Source organism: Sylvia atricapilla, chromosome 7 (genome assembly GCF_009819655.1).
Source record: "Sylvia atricapilla isolate bSylAtr1 chromosome 7, bSylAtr1.pri, whole genome shotgun sequence".
NCBI classification, from domain to species: domain Eukaryota; kingdom Metazoa; phylum Chordata; class Aves; order Passeriformes; family Sylviidae; genus Sylvia; species Sylvia atricapilla.
The window spans coordinates 17,716,242-17,733,713 of record NC_089146.1 but is presented as its reverse complement, the minus strand read 5'-3'; the positions used below and the strand labels follow the sequence as shown (position 1 = coordinate 17,733,713).

General features: G+C 47.0%; 1 protein-coding gene across 5 annotated transcripts in view; it reads left to right on the top strand.

The window, feature by feature from the left end:
• Positions 1 to 17,472, top strand: part of MAP3K20 (mitogen-activated protein kinase kinase kinase 20) — a 100,532-nt gene that overhangs the window by 42,603 nt on the left and 40,457 nt on the right. For all 5 annotated transcript variants that reach the window (XR_010743999.1, XM_066322814.1, XM_066322813.1 and 2 more), the window contains exons 9-10: positions 2,306 to 2,380; positions 15,754 to 15,860. Coding sequence is in view for 4 of the 5 variants with exons in the window: in XM_066322814.1 (XP_066178911.1) it covers positions 2,306 to 2,380; positions 15,754 to 15,860 (182 nt within the window). In the remaining variant the exon portion in view is untranslated. The remainder of the gene's footprint in view (positions 1 to 2,305; positions 2,381 to 15,753; positions 15,861 to 17,472) is intronic.

The window sequence follows — 17,472 nt, the reverse complement described above, 5'->3', positions numbered from 1 at the left end:
TTGTGCCTACCACATGCAGTTTTATGTAAGGGGTACCGAGTGGCATTGGGAATGTTGTAAAGAGATGCGGTCACGTGCTGAAATATGTCAGAGAGTACAACACACATTTCTCTACAGTTTTCCAGAACAAGGAATTGTGTAAAATACAGTATGAACAAAATGTGGATGTGACTATTTTAATCATGACTGAAGAAACCTAAGGGGTGGCATTCTCAGAGCCAGCTCTTTGCTTGTCAAGTACCACTAGCCTGTTGCTACCAATTTTCCTTAGAGGGCTGTGAGGGAGCTTAGAGGGCATTGCATACTTTTAATTTTTTCTGGCCATGACATGGGTAACGTGTCCAGCATAAGCCTTGTAAAAGTCAGCTTGTGCTTCTTTTCTTCTTAGTTTTCCGTGTCCCAAAACAAGTGTTAGAGTCAGGTTCTGCTCTCAGTTCAGTCTGTTGATATCAGTGAGGTTGCATGGTTCCAGTCCATAACAGGATTGGATCACTGCTGAGCCACTCCTCTGTTTTTTGGACTGCAAGTCTTTTGTTAAAATCAGTGAGGGACTGAGGCCAAAGCATAATTGCATAAGGTGAAAAAGGCCCTTTGTGAAGCCTGAGGCCAGCAAATGGACTAGATTCTAATGTTTCTGTATGGATCTCCTTTGATACTATGTATAATTTCACAGTGTTATTTTTATTCTGGTAGAGATTTTTTTAAGCCTTTTTTTTTTTTTTAAGAAAAGCAAAGCATGAGAGTTCAGGTTATGCTAGGCATGATCTTATTATAAATTGCCACTGAGAAACATCTCTTTATTATAACATGACATTTGGAACCTGCTACCTCTATATTACATATTATATAGGCGACATTCTTTGGAAGTGACACAAGTGGTGATTGCAACTGATTATCTACTTCCTGGAACAGTAAGGGTTACAGACAATACTGTAGCAAGACTAGCCAGTGTATTTTTAGGCTAATGACTCAATTAGAAATCAGGCACCAGTACAACTTATTTATGCATTGTACAAATTTCTGTGTATTTCTTCCACTGAAACCCTTGCATGTTAAGTTATGACATTAATAATCAGACTTATGCAGTGCCCTGCCTCTGTATCTCATGTTTCCAGTTCTTGCAGGGTTCAAATGCTTTTGGAGCAGAATTTTTTGACTCTTACTTTTGGCTGCTGCGTCTTGTAAGGCTTTGCAGGTCATGCTGCAGTAACGTAATGGTACAGAGTGACATAACTTGCTCTTCTTTGCTTCTGAAATGGCAGTAGTAGGGCGTATGAAAGGGTGTTCCTGGCTGGTTAGTCGGAACAGGAATGTAATACCTGGTTCTCGCCTCTTAGAGGCCAAGAACCCTTTTTCCAGCTTGACCCCTCTTATATTTGGACTCATTTTCACTGAGAAACTGGTTTTCTATTTAACATTTTAAAATTTATTTCTATATATGAAACATCTGAAGTCAGTTAACAGCTTTAGTGAGAGCAGAGGGATCTCCTTCAGTATGTTATGTTGGAAGCATATGCAGTCAGTGGAGAGGCTTCAGTATCTGTGTATGTGAGAAAGGATTTGCTTTTAGGCTTTCCCTTCTGCAGGCAGGCTGTTAATGTAAAAATCTTCTAATTTAAAACTCTCAGCAAATGAAACCAAACTAGCTTCAAACTAATTCTCTGTAGTCAGTGGTCCTGGCTATAACCAGCAACTCCTTGTCTTCAGTCATTAGGAAATATTTATGAGTTCACTGTGCTCTGTGAGTGCTTTCTGAGATCTGCATGTCCTCATTAATCCTTCTGACCACGGGCTCATGAAACGTCTCTTGTGTCATGTAGAGCTTCACTTAACTCTTTTTAACTCACTTAATGTAATCTATATTTCAGCTATTTGTGTGTCAAAAGTGATTATAGTATTGTACAGCTAGATCATTTATGTGGGAGAAAGGAATTAAGGCAGGCTGTCCTTTATGCTTATCTGACAAGCATCTTAAAATACTATGCAGTAACCTCCACAAGTGATTATATTTTAGTATTAAAAGCTGTTTGTCTTGGTTTTGCTTCTTCTCTCTGAGCTTTCCTAAGGAACTCCTTTTGTGAATTTAATACATTACTTTCTTACAGGTCTATTAAAAATTATTTGTGCTTCTTGCTAGTGTTAGTAATTTTGATTTTTCTTTCTAATATGTCTCCACAATTTTATATTGTGTTTAAAAGAGAGAGTGTGCTTTAATTCTTTGAATTATGTTGGTCTCATAGGAAATTCCTTAGTAGCAGCTTAAAGGGCGATGCATGCAGTAACTGGTACATTTTCTTTCCATTAGAGGTTAACCATTCCAAGCAGTTGTCCCAGAAGTTTTGCAGAACTGATGCACCAGTGTTGGGATGCTGATTCAAAGGTAATTGTGTGTTTGATTTCTGCACCACCACCCCAGACTTTTTTTGCAAAGTGCATTAGCATTTCTTTGGGTGATAAGTCTGAGTTGACACTATTGACACATTTCTTCACAAAGATATCCAGGACTGTCTTTTTGGTTTTTTTAGTGGGTTTATGTATTTATACCTAAATATATCTCTCTCTCCACCTTATAATCAAGAGTTACTATGCTGCTAACTTTCCTGACTACTAAAGACAATGACAGAAATACGGTAAGATGGGAAAAATGTAGCCATTTTGGAGCAAGTGGAAAAATTGTGGGGTTTGTATTTTCTTTCAGTTAATACTTAATCCCTTTTGGATGTATGTGAGCATCACGTTATGAAATACAAATTTCAAGTTCCAATTCTGTGCCCTACTTGTGTTGAGAACACAAGTATAAGTAAAAAATAAGTTAATCCATAAAACATGGGTAGGAACAGCAGCAACACATTTTAAATGAACATTAAACCTTTCCTAAGCTGTTCCCTTAGCGCTTGAATGGTGAGCTTTATAATGACTGTACTATAATCATATGATAATAGCAGTGCTGTTTAACCATGAAAACAGAATAAAAAGTTAAAAGAACCGCACCATTGTCACTATTAATCTGCTGCTACAAGGAAGGGATTAAATAAGTATTTAGACAGTTAAAGCTTTTGTAGATTATGAGAGTTACCTTCTTTAAATAGACTTTGTGACCATCCTGTTGTACATAAAACTGGCTGAAAAGAGCCTATGGGCATACTAGCTATAGTACCAAGTATTAACATCTATTTCCTTTGCCTATGAAAATATTTGAGACATGGGAGAATAGTTAAGCAAATGAAATTGTGCTTCTTTTCCTCCAGCCAAGGCACCAGGAAGAACCTAATTTCTTTAAACTCAGGAGAAAGTTAGCTACTACTTCAGAGAGCCCAAGATTAATTCCAAGAAAAATAAGAGCATATAGGTGTTCTAAACTAGAATTCATTGCCAAAGAGTAGCCATAGGAGAATAACATGAGAAAGGAGCCTGTAGCAGTTCGCTGTTTTCTGCCACAGTGGAGGCTCTGGTATCTAGGCCTACAGCACGACTTCCACTTTACTTTCATGAGTGGGTCGGGTCTTGTAACAGACGCATGGTACCAATATGGCAGACGGTTACAAAAGACGTTTATTAAGTAAAAGGTTCAGGTTTTATACTTCTTATCTACTACTACGTCAAACAGGATATTGCCACACCTCCTGGGTTAGTAGTTGGAGTGGAAAAGTACTGGCACATGTTAGTAGAGGGTCCACATTCCTTTCAGGGGTAGCTTATCTCGAGAGGGGGATGGGGCTTGCTCTCCTCCTCACCGTTACAGTCCGAGATCTTCCGGCCGCCTGTCCCTTATCTAACCACATCTCCCCCCCCTCTCTCACAAAAGAACGAGGTAGTTATACGCATATATATATAGATATAGGCACTAAATGAGGTAGAAGGTTAGGACTTAATAAGGGAAAAAGGAGTTTAGAAACTTGAGTAAATTTTTGCCAGGCAAGTTTGGAAATCTTGTGACTGGCAATTTTAAATTCACAGCATCTCATGTTGGCCTATGAACAGAATGTTAGTCTGATCTAGGCGAGCTTTGACAAATGAAACTATCTTGTTCAGCAGTTGAGACAGACCCTGGTGTTGTGTTGCCAGGGCTGAGACACCTGTCGCTGTGCCGGCTGCTCCTAAGCCGAGTAGCATTGCGATGGTAACACCTGTCAATATCTCTCTTTTGTGGAGCCTGTTGGATTCTTCGAGAAGGCTGTACATTTCTTCCTCTGAGTGGTACAGGACTCTAGGAACAATCAGAACTTGGACACAGAAATCGTTAGAATCATCAAACTTGGGAAGAGATACACACGGACTTACTCCAGACCTTTGACAAACCCACATTGCCGATGCAGCAGGTATTACCCACTTGTTATTCTTTCTGTTAGGCTTTACAACTCTGGTACAGACATTCCCTTTTCGCTCAGCCAGGGTTGCATTACCAAAGCATTTGCCTCGGCCTGAGACCTGGCTTAGGGTGATGCCTCTGCGAGGTGTATCCCATCGGCACTGCTGGGGTGCATCAGCGGCTGAGTAACTGAATGGGGTGTTTAAAGCAACTCCTTCATAAAAAGGTGGTTGGACTTCATAACAAAGCCAACAGGAATTGGTTAGGTTAGGGTTAGATTCATTCAGGGATAGAAAGGTAGCTTCTAACATACGAAAGATTGGATCGGGATCTGACCTAGCTAATTTGTCCATCTGAAAGGCTTCTGCATCACTAGTTGGGGTTCTGCTGACACCCGTAGGTGCAGCCCTAGGGTAGGTCATATTTCTCTTTGTCTGTGTGCTTTTAATTATCTTGTTGGGCCCCACAGCTCTGGGTTCTGAGGGTTGAGACTTGGTAATTTGCACATTCACCCACTTTTTTGACCCTTGAAGGACCACTGTCCAGGTCTTGCCCACCGTCCAGCTAGGATGAGTGGGTTGCAAAACTGTCATGTTATAGTATATGCATTTTCGGATTTTTGGAATCTTGTAGCTATATCGATAGGAATTCCCGTGTACAGAGAGAGGTGTTTTACAACCTGCGGGTGCCCAGGTGAATTGCAGGAATTTGTCAGGTTTTTGTGGGTCCCACCCAGGCCCTGACGGCCTGGCGTCTGTTACAATGGTCTCACATCCCCAATGTCCGCAATATCCCCAGCCGGGGTTATTACAATAGCTTTTTCCTGCGTTTGAAGCTGGGCACCAATAGGATAGGTATGTGTGTGATGAAAATGGAGAATGAGGGTCTACCTTTGGTTGTCCTGGAAACAAATCGATAATACGAAGCACGAAGGATGGACTGTTTGGTGTGGTGATGTCTCTGAGCACCTTACCACTGGTAAGATGTCTCATGACCCACCTGAATGGCTGGTGTGGGTAGAAATCTGAGCTGGCTTGTCCTCTGGCGACAAACCCCAGCAACAAAATCACACAGGCATATCGTTGGTGCTTGGATCTCGCCCGCGTGGGTTTCTCTGGTGCTTTCTGACGGCTTGGTGGTGCGTCTCGTTCCTCTGGGAGAGGCGTGTACGCGTTACGTGGTCGCCCCACCAGCATGTCCTGTAAACAGAAACTCACAGTTTTCATTAGTCTCATCCTGCTCACTGTGGAGATCAGGTTTAATTGATTTAATAGGACACCACCTGATTTTCCCATCCCTTTTGACAGCTGCATACCCTCGCCCTGTAAGCATTAATCTCCAGCCCCGTTCCCATTCACCCAGCTCATTTTTAATTACAACCTGCGGGCCCTCCTCTAGTGCTCTGGAGGCCCAGTGTTTTTGAATGGGATTATTTGCTTCACTTCCTCTGGGGAATTGATTTAATGCTATCAGTGCGGTTGCCAGTATGCGTGCCTGTTCTCCTGAGGGAATGGAATTGTTAAAGCCTTCTGCTTTTGCCAACACCTCTATCTTAGTTTTCAGGGTTTGATTTGCCCGCTCGACTATAGCCTGCCCAGTACTGTTATATGGGATACCTTGCACTAATGTGATCCTCCATTTGGAGGCGAATTCCTGCACTGGTTTAGAAATAAAATTGGAACCATTATCTGTTTTGATCTGTTTGGGGATACCAAGCCATGCCATAGCTGTCAACCAGTGCTGGATTGTGGCTTTGGAGTTGGTCTTGGGATGCTGGGTGGCTACAATCGTTCCACTGAACGTGTCCACTGTTACTGCAAGCCATGCTCGAGGCTTCAGCAGCTGACACAAGGTGAAGTCCGACTGCCAGATTTCTGAGGGCTTAAGACCTCTTGGGTTGACTCCACTAGTCCACAGGGGTGATTTCTGGCAGTGAGGGCAGGTAGCCACTACATGTTTGGCATCCGCTGTTGTGATTCCACATCTCTTCGCTAGTGCTTTGGGTCCAATGTGGAGGGATTCGTGCAGTTGACGGGCTTCCTGCAGTGTCCAGACCCCTTTCGCTGCAGCATCTGCTTTGTCGTTGCCAATCTGAAAGTACCCTTTGATTGGGTTGTGGCTATTGACGTGAATGATTGATACAGTGCCCTTTCGTGAAGAGAGTGCCTCTTCTAGCATTAGGGCTGCTGCTGATGTTGACACACCTGGTCCTGCCATGGCTAGGCAGAGCCTTGCCACGAATATAGAGTCTGTTACAATGTTAAGGTGTTCCTCTTGGAAAAGTCCACAGGCCAGGGTTACTGCTGTAGCTTCCAGCTGCTGCACTGACAGTGTGGGGTCACATGCTTTGATGCAATGCCACTGCTCTCCTACCTGCCACACTGCTGTCGCCGTAGAAGTAGTGGAGGAAGCGTCTGTGAAAGCTGTTGGTCCTGGCTGTGGTCTGTCCATAACCTTTGGTGGCAGGTCTATGTCGACTATGGTCAGCAGCTGAGTCCAGGGTGGTCTGGTGGAGTAGGAGATTTCTCCTCCAAATCCGACGAGAGCAAGGGCTAGATGCTCCGAGATTGTGGTTGATTCTATGGTCGGTTGCTTGCGAAAAGGAAGGTGGATTCTCGCTGGCTCAGTTCCTAGGTGTTTCAAGGCGAGTTTCCTGCCTTTCATGATGAGGTTAGCGATGCATTCTACTGCTGGGGAAAATGCACGAGCAGGCCTTCCAAGGACCACCCATTGAATCGGTCGGGCCTTTTCAGAAGGTCCTTGGGCCAGTGCTCCCACTCCCCCCTTTTGTGTAAAATGCACATATAAGTCCAGGGGCATCGCTGGGTTCCATCTGGCAAGTGTGCCAGTGGACATCTGCTGTTCGATGAAGTCGAGGGAGCTCGCTGCTTGTGGTGTCAGCTCCTTGGGTTCCCAGGGGTGCTTTCCTTTCAGGAGGTCGTACAGAGGGTCCATGATCTCAGGAGGAACCAGGACGATGTTGCGAAGCCACTGCAGTGATCCTACCAGGCGTTGCACGTCGTGGAGCGTCTTAACATCTCGGTGGACTTTCACCTTAGGAGGTGTCACGTAGGAGCTTGTGATTCCCACTCCTAGGAAGGTGACACAGGGTCCTTTCTTGATCTTCGCGCTCGCGATCTCGAAGCCGTTGGCCTGGAGGGTCTCTGTGATCCTGGATACCAGATGATCCACTTGGCTCGCTGATGGTGCTGAGACCAGAATGTCGTCCATGTACTGGATGATGGTGGCAGCAGGATAGGAGTGTCGGACTGGCATCAGTGCTTTGTCCACGGTGATCTGGCAGATGGTTGGGCTGTCGACCATACCTTGAGGTAGTACTTTCCACTGGAAACGCAGGCTGGGACGATTGCCATTCGGGAAAACCACGGAGAAGGCAAATCGTTCCCTATCCTCAGGATGCAAAGGTATTGAAAAGAAACAGTCTTTAATGTCCAATACTGCACATGGCTGTCCTTCAGGAACAGCTGAGTTCATGGGCAACAGTGTCTGAACTGGACCTATGGGTCGGATTGTTTTATTCACTTCTCTCAGGTCATGGACTAAGCGATAGCCCTCTCCTGACCTTTTGGGAACAGGAAAAACGGGCGTGTTCCAAGGACTCACAGTGGTTTCTATATGATCCTTTTGCAGTTCCCTCTCAACCAGTTCTATTAAAGCTGCCAAGCGAGGCTCACATAGGGGCCACTGCTCAACCCATACAGGGTCTGATGATTTCCAGGTCAATTTGATCGGCAGCAAAGGGTGTAAGGCAGTGGCCCTCATTATAAATTTGTAATCCTGACTCCGAGCATAGCCAGGACATCCCTTCCTATTAAGGGTGGAGAATCCTGTAAAATGTAAGGGTAAATGGCAACTGTTTGTTCTGGCCCCTTTTTTGTGTGGAGTGTTATCGCCACCAATTGGGTGCTTTTCCATGCCCTGGATTGTCCCCCCACCCCGTTCACAGGAGGGACTTCTTTAATTTGCCAATGTCTGGGCCAGTGTGATTGAGGAAAAATGGTGCAGTCTGATCCAGTGTCTGCCAAAAACTGAAGCCCTAAAACGTGAGGGTCCTGGCTGCCATAGAGCTGACACGTCCCCCACACCCTCAAGGGTTCCCTCCCCACTTTCATGACCAAGGCCACCCAGGGGTTCCGCTCTGGTTTGTCCCCTGTTGACCCTGTGACACTGGAGCAATTTGTGGTGGTGAGAGGTGCATGTTGGCTGCTGATGATGGTGCATTGTTCTGCCACTGAATGACTGGTGGGGATGAGACAGTGACTGGTTCCTGTATATATATGGGGTATGAAGGTCCCCTGCCCCACTGGGTATTGGGAAGGCTGGGCCATCTCGCAGTGGGAGGAGGCTGAATATGGCCCGCACGCCCCCTCCCCCTTCCGTTTCCCTGAGGCCTGGATCTGCACTCCTTGGCCAGGTGTCCCCTTTTGCCACAATTCCAGCAGGTGGGTCTCTGACGCTGCTGGGTCGGGGCTGCTGCCACTGGCTGCTGTGCTGGCTGGGGACAGCTTGCTGCTACATGACCTGTTTGGCCACATTTCAGACAAGCCATTGCATTTGTTAGGGTATGAACCGCTGCCTGCATGGGTATTAGGTGTTCTTCCTTTACCACATGTTTGATCATGTCAGCTAAGCTGGCTCCTGCAGGCAGAGACCGTAAAATTTCCTTGGTTACAGTATTACACTGTTGCTTTAAACAGTCTGTCACCACCGGTCCCCTTGCAGCTGCAGGCAGGGTGGATGAATCAATTGCAGCCTGTAATCGGTCCACAAAATGTGTAAAACTCTCACTTTCCCCCTGTTTGATCGTTGACCATGGCGTGGACTTGTCCACAACCCGGGAAGCTGCCCTTATTGCCTCCCTAGCTGCCCTGGTTGTTGCTTTCACCTCCTCTGCTGTGAGGTGTGCAGCTTGGTTTTGGGGCGTGGCCACATCGTCATGTTTGCCAAGCAGCCTGGACAGAGTAGAGCCATGCAGAGGCTGTCCCTGTCCTGAGGCTTGAGCTAGGGCAGCTGTGCATGAATTGGACCACTCCTGCTGAAATACAATTAATCCTGCTCCATCAAAAAACATACGGGTTATTTGTGAGATATCAAAAGGCAGCATATCATCATTGCTAAAAAGACCATCGATCAGTGTGGACACCAAGGGTGAATTAATTCCTTTTTCCTGCACCGCTTTCACCACAATCTGCACTTCTTTCGTACTCAGTGGGGTATAAGTCCGTCTCTGGTTCTGCCGGTTGCCAGAAACCCGTACCGGGAACGCATGTATTGCAGCCGCAGGTTCCCACTCTGCACAGGCTAATTTTATCTTCCCCCAATCGGTTAATTTGCCCTGAATTTGTTCCCTTACATTGTTAAAAGCTTTGCTCGGTTTCGCTGGAAACTTTATAAAATCTGTTATCTCCGTTTCCGAATCGGACTCGGAGCTCTCTGTAGAGCTCGTCGTGGAGTTGTAGCTTCCTTCCGTATCGGAAGTGAACTGGTGGTAAACTTCCGGTTTGCTATGCTTTTTCCCCGGACTCCGCCCCCGTTCCGCCTTCGGCGGGTGGGCTCGGATGTTCCCTCTGCTTTGACTCCATTCCGCCTCCCGCGCCCGGCCCCCCCCCTCCGACCGGGGGTGACGCTGGCGCCTTGCGCGGGGGGTTGTCCCACGTTTCCCCTTTTTGCTCGCCCCTACCCTTGGTAGATGACATTGGTAAGGGACCTTGTCCGCGTGTTCGCCCCCCCCCGCTCTCCCGCGCATGCGCCATGTAGGTCGGTGGCTCCGGAATTCCTCCGACCCCCCACGCATGCTCGGTCGCGGGGTTTTGCACTTCCGGGTTCGCATCGCCACGTGGCGCCCTTCCCCGCTCGCGCTCCACGTGGCCGGCGCCATCTTGGCCACATGGCGGGGGGGGTAGCGGCGATTGGTCGCCCCGCCCCCGCGCCGGACCGTCGGCGCCATATTGGCCATATGGCGGGGGGTGTATGCCCTCCGCGGCGATAGCCAATCTCTCTGCGTCTCTCGCCTGCCGCGCGAGTTCTTCCCAGACAGACCGCGCACATTCCTCCGCGCGGCCGCGCTGCGTCTCCGCGCCCGGAGAGGCTGCCGTTTCGGACCGTGCCGGGGAGCCGCCGCTCCGCGCGGGCGGCGCCGCCGCCGGTCCTAGCGCCGCGCCGCCGCTCGGACCCTGGTCGCGGCAAGGAGGGATTTTCGGGGAAGCCGCGGTTTTTTCGGGGGTGTTCGGATCTGGGGTCTCTCGCGGGGGGACCCGGGGGTTTTCCGCGTGCTCCGCGGCTTTTATGCATGTATTTTTGGAGGGGGATGAGGCGTCTGGCTCCCGCTTTTCCCCTGGGGTCTCTGCTGCACTGCGCCCCCCCCCCTTCTCTTCCGGGGCTTCTCCGGAGGGTCCTGCGCCCCCTCGGTCCCCTCTCCCCGGCTGCTTAGCCGTGAATAAACACGTTTTTGCAGCGTTCCAAGCCTCCTGTTCTTCCATTGCTTTTCGCAACACTTTTTCAACTTTTCCCCATGCTTTTAAAACTTTTCCGCTGCCGGTGGCTTTTGTATCTTCCGCCAGGGCAACTGTATATTTCTCCCACCCCTCTGAATTTAATATGTCTATAGGGCGTGAAATCGCGCCTAGATCCGTTAACCTTGCAATAGCAAGAAATAAATCTTTTTTGTCCCATGCAATTCCTGAGTGGATTGCTAATTTACTCACGACCACTTTCACGGGGTCCATGTTTCTCCCGCGGGGTCCTGGGGGCGTCCCCCCTTTTCCTTCTCCTCCTCAGGAGTTCGGACCGGCCGACTCCTACCCGCTGTGCCTTTCCAAAGCGTAGCTCCCGTCCTCCGAGGTAATCGTTCCCGGGTTTACGGCACCACTTGTAGCAGTTCGCTGTTTTCTGCCACAGTGGAGGCTCTGGTATCTAGGCCTACAGCACGACTTCCACTTTACTTTCATGAGTGGGTCGGGTCTTGTAACAGACGCATGGTACCAATATGGCAGACGGTTACAAAAGACGTTTATTAAGTAAAAGGTTCAGGTTTTATACTTCTTATCTACTACTACGTCAAACAGGATATTGCCACACCTCCTGGGTTAGTAGTTGGAGTGGAAAAGTACTGGCACATGTTAGTAGAGGGTCCACATTCCTTTCAGGGGTAGCTTATCTCGAGAGGGGGATGGGGCTTGCTCTCCTCCTCACCGTTACAGTCCGAGATCTTCCGGCCGCCTGTCCCTTATCTAACCACAGGAGCCTGCCTATTCTTGGGCTCTCTTGTAAAAGCAAGGGGTTGCTTTCCTACAGAATGGATCTGGAAGACTGAGATCCATCAACGTGTGATTTCCACATGAACAGACATATAATTGCCATTCTCTTAATAACTCCTTGTAGCCTCCTCACAGAAGGGAGGGGAGAAAAATGCTTTGAGTTTTTGAATCTACAAGTAGGCTGCTTAAGTTCTAGGTCAGTACTGAAGAGGACTTTCAGTGCCAAGTGCTTATCTTTACTAACTACTCCCAAGTGCCAGCATCACTACCAAAGATCTCAGAATAAAAATTATTTGAGCTCCTTTTCTCTCAATCTTTGCCTTGTTCGAGCCACATCCATAAGTGTCCAAAAACCGTTACTGTTTCTCAGGGAGAGGGAGGGATTTGCCTGTTGTAAAAGAATGATGCTTAAACATCAGGCTGTATTCTGTTTGATAGAGTAATTTATATGGGTGTGGGTAGGTTCCTGGGGACATTGTTCTCAGAGGTATCTCTGATGCATGCAAAATGTGAATATCATGTGAGATGGGGTTTTTCTGACAGTCTGCTCTTCACTAATTTATTTTTCATGCAGCTCTTCTTCTGTTAGGCAATTATGGCTTTGTTCACATGACTGAAATGGAGTAATCTGTGGTCACAATTTGGACATGTGACTGATTCAGTCACGTGCTGGGAAAGGTTTGCTGCTTACAGCTCTCAGAATGCTTTGATAAAGGGCTGTGTGGCCTGCATGAGCCAAAAGATGGAGCACGCTCCTCTGAAATACTGCTCTGTGTAACATTCCCTTTTTGCCAGGATTAGCTTTAGAAAATCAGATTGTTGATGCATGAACAAGTTACTGAAGGTCAAGCAGGGGTAAGCTTGAGTATGCAGCTGCTCAAAAGCAGTTGCTAAGGTGCATACTTCTAGCCCACAGAATTATGAGGTAACTTTTGGTGGCTTACCCCTGAGAAATGAGGGGGATGTATTTATAGTGGGGCTAAGGAATACACTTGGAGAGCTGCTACAGAGCAGCTGCAGTGTCAGACACTGCTCACACCGTAATTTCATCATGGGAACAGAGTTATTAATGTTACTTTGAATTCTTAACAATTTCTTCACGCATAGAGAAAAATATCTATAGGGTTCCACCTGATACTTGGAATGGTAGTCTTCATACAGTTTAAACTGCTAGTTGAAACAAACAGCTCACACCTTAAAATTTCTGCCAAACAAGTTGCTTTTGCTTGGGTATTAGGTAATTGTAGAAACAAGGTTGCTCATCACTGATGTCCTTGTTTACTGGGGTTACTTGCTTTTGAGACATGGGTGAATAATTCTTTCTCATTTCATCTGTTCCTTCAGTTTCTCTCCACATCAAAGATGTTTATAAATTATGGAGTATTTTAATGGAAATCAGAAATCTGGGAACAGAGAAGAAACAAAAAATGAAAGGCATATGGATTAAATATCCTGGTTTTATGCAGACCTATTCAGTAAGAAATACTGAGTGGAAGGAAACAATGAAAACATTAGCCAGAATTATTTCTAGAGGGGCATATATTTTAAAGATTTCAGTATGAGACATCACAGATATAAAGGGAAACAGTTTTCAAAGGCGACTCATGCCTTGATATTTTAAGAATCCCTTATAAGGGCTTTCTAGAAAGTGCTAAGCAGTTATCCACTGAAAAGAAGACTTTTTTTAAAAAAGTTTCTCAGCTCAAAGCTCCCAGTTTCACAAATCATTCCTTGTCAGTTTTAACCAAGATACCACTCTGCATTTAGAGTGCATTTATTAAATCAGAAATTATCCTTTCCTAGGGGCAAGAAACCCTAGGAAATAACAAAACCCACATGACAGTGTAGGCTTGTGCCTTCCTGTCAGGGTTTGTCTCCATGCAAAGCTGTTACCTGTAAATCTGGCAGCTGCGAAGCTGGCAGGGTAATTGCTGGCTGTTTACAGAATTTGCACAGCCAGAGATGTACAGTACTTTGACAGTACTGTGTGACTCTGCATTTGTTCCAGCTCCAGTTGCACCAACTCAGCAGCTCCTTTGCCTGTGGTGCAGGACCAACCAAGTGATTGTTGCTGCTTCTCCCAAATCAGCTGGTTGATCCTTTTGCCTGTCTTTAGTAAAAGCCCTGTTTTCTGTCTTTGTCTCCACTCTGGTTACTCCAGACAAGCTTGACAGTAGAGTTGACTGTGCTCACTTAGTGTCAGCCCTGCCCTATATTTCCCGGTGTACACCTGAGAAAAAAGGAGCAAACCAAAACTCATAATTGTATTTTGTAAATTATTCTGAATAGTCCATAAAATGTTGTAGATAATGCAGCATGGCAAGGTTTGGTGGTGTCTTCCTGAAAATAGAATTTGTTTAGTGTAGGCAGACACATTGTGTACCTGCCAGTCTGTGTACAATGTGTAGCAGTTACAGTACCCTTTGCAGGTAAATTGCAGGGAGCCACTATCTTCTGTCTGGCAGCTTCCTCACCATTTAGGAGGCCCTTGGATCCCTTCAGCACATCCACTGGTGCAGTTACAAGAGTTGCAGCTGTAGCAACAAAAAGGATGTGAAGGCTGCTCAAAGGTTCTACCCCAAAACTGCACTGGAGTTGGTGGTACCATGGATGGTTTTTGTACTCTGTGCCCCCAGTGCAGCCCACTTCTGACCGGGGTGTTTGGGCTCTTCCCAGGGTGCGTTCAGAGGATCAGCTCAGCTCTGGCAGGTCCAGCACCACCATGCGTGTGGAGGGGAGGACAGCTGCCTCCCCAGCCCCCTGTAAAGGCAGGGTGACCCTGCTGGGTGTCCCTACAAGAGACTGTGTCACCAATGCAAGCAATGTGCTGCTTAACAGTACCTGTTGCTGTGAAGCTCTGCATGCCCAGTGTGCTGTCTCTGCGTGCTGGGCTGGGGAACAAATTGAGTAAGCACTTATGGCTGGGGCAAGCATGTCTGTGGCAAAGAAAATCTGTGTAGCTCACTGAACTGCCCGGTGCCTGAAATCATGGAGGTGGACCAAAAAATGACAGAAAAAGCCTCCAGTTACAGCCGAATAGTGCAGCATTACACTATAAGAGAGCTTGTCTCTTTTTTGTTATGCATTTGACACTTTTTCATGCTGTTTGACATTTAAAATAAAGAAATTGTCTGTCTTTATAATGTGGAAATCACTTGGATCTTCCTGAGAGAGACACCTCAGCATTGTTCCTAATTGTTTTTGTGCTCCCAAATTAAAATGCACGTTTTAATTGCGGCATCTGTAATTTTAGCAGAAATGGTATAATTAAAGGCACGGTAGAGAGAGAATGTGCATCATCCCCTTATTATGTATCTACATTTTGTTTCAACCTTTTGTCTCAACCTTGTCTGGGGTCTGTCAAACAGACTAACAGAGTCAGCAGTCTTGCAAGAAACACATTTTACTGGCTTTTTCAGTTTTCAGTTATTATCCTACTTCATAGCTTCCCCTTGGGACTAAGGGAAAAGTAAAAAAAAAAAAAAAAAAAAATCCCAGAAAAGCGTTTTAACTGGTCTTTCTGACTTGTGGGCACAGTGGGTGTTGGATGGAGAGCCCTGGAACAGAAATTTCAGCAAATAAGCCCAGGACAGAAGAGCACAGTCCACTAATGTGAGCTTACCTGCCAGGCAAGATATCTTTACCTAGCCTCGATCTTCACTTCTTCCCTGGCTGCTCCTGAAGTAGCTAATAAGAGTTTTTCTGAAAGTATCTCCTCTGCAAGAGGGGAACTGCAGCCAGAAACCTGTTTTTGATAGGCAGCTAAATGGCTTGTTCACACACCAAAGGGTTTATGTTAATACCTGTAAAAGGCCATCTGTATAACTACCAGTTGCTGAGGTCCAGCCTTCTCTATTTGGAAGCATTTTCCCCTCTTATCTTCAGAACAATTGTTCTTTCAAATTAGGAATCTAGATGATTATTGATGATTCTAATGTTAATACTGTTTTACTAGCAGACATGGGAGACTAAGCTAAGGTTTGAGTCCTACTACTAGCCTGTGTCACTCTTCTCACAGACTTGCAGTCCTCTTGTATAATGCCGTGGTCAAAAAGACGTGTGGCGATTCCTGTTAATTGTGGGGTTTCAGTCGAGAAATTCCTGCAGATAGTTTTAGCAGTTTTATATGAATGAAATGCTCTGATTTAGTTTTCTTTTTTTCTTCAGAAAAGACCATCTTTCAAGCAGATTATTTCAATCCTGGAATCTATGTCAAATGACAGCAACCTCCCAGACCAGTGTAACTCATTCCTGCATAACAAGGCGGAGTGGAGGTAGGTTTTCTTCCTCCCAAGATGATATGATGTGGTTTTACGTTGAAATGGGATGAGTGGGTTTTTTTCAGAAAGACATCAGACTCCGATGATGTACTGGTAGAAAATATGTGTGCTTGAAGTATTTTTAGAACATAACTTACCTTGTTTTTCAGGAATGCCCAGAATGTTGCGAAACTTGTATTAGGAGCCAATGCACTTAGCTGTACCCTATATTTATTATTACACTGGTTTAGGCATCATGATATTTATGGTTTTGTGATTCACATCTTGAAACCAATTACAAGTTTTCAGTCAATAGTGTGGAGGGGAAAGAACTCTGATAACATGAAGGTTTGATGCCATTTTCATAGAAAGTGTATCAGTGATGTCAATATTACAACTGAAAAAAGATAAGGGGCCTAAACCTCCCTCCTTCCACGTCAAGCCTCCATTTGTCCTCACTTGAATGCATTCTACAGTTTATGTGTTCTTTCCTTTGTGTCAACTGTGCGTTCACACATCCAGCATATGCCCAGGCCAGTTCTGTTTTTACATAGTGTTCCAGCATTGCTTGAGCATATGATTTTAGCTATTGCTGATTGTTATTAATAAGCGATTATAAATGGAGATGAGATTTGAGACAATTTTATTACATTAAAATTCTGCAGTAAAACTTCCAGCCTTTTTTTTGGAATGTGCCAAAACTTGGAAAACCTGTCCCTGAAGCTTATTTGTGGGTTAGAAAACTTGCTGCTTCCCAGTACAGCCTTCTGTTTGAGACGGAGTATTGAAAACAGATCTGCACAGGGAGATGATTTTTGCAGACGATCGTGCCTCGGTCTATATTAAGAAGCGTCGGCTCTATGCCAAATAAGCAGGGAGCAGAGGTGCCGAAAGATTCTCTGCATCGAAGAAACCGGGACGGGGTGGAGGATGGGGACGAGCACATGGAAACGGGGCTTGTGTCAAGCCCGGCAATCCCGCGTTTCTTCCGCTGCCTTCCAAGGAAAGGCAAGACGTAGATTGTTTTAATGGCGCGAGTGGAAAATCTGAGCTGTGGCTGGGACGCCCCTGGTCACACGGCGGGGTATAAATAGCTCGGCTCGGCTCGGCTCGGCTCGGCCAGGCGGCGGGGGCTGCGCGCCATCTGCTGGCGGCAGCGCCTCACTGCGCCCCCCGCGCCGCCACCGCGGGGCCGCCCCGCCTCATCCCGGCCCGCCTCATCCCGGCCCGCCTCATCCCATCCCGGCCCGGCCCGCCTCATCCCATCCCGGCCCGGCCCGCCTCATCCCGGCCCGGCCCGCCTCATCCCAGCCCGGCCCGCCTCATCCCAGCCCGGCCCGCCTCATCCCAGCCCGGCCCGGCCCGGCCCGCCTCATCCCGGCCCGCCTCATCCCATCCCATCCCACCTCATCCCGGCCCGCCCCATCCCATCCCATCCCACCTCATCCCGGCCCGCCTCATCCCATCCCATCCCACCTCATCCCGGCCCGCCTCATCCCAGCCCGGCCCGGCCCGCCTCATCCCAGCCCGGCCCGGCCCGCCTCATCCCAGCCCGGCCCGGCCCGCCTCATCCCAGCCCGGCCCGGCCCGCCTCATCCCAGCCCGGCCCGGCCCGCCTCATCCCAGC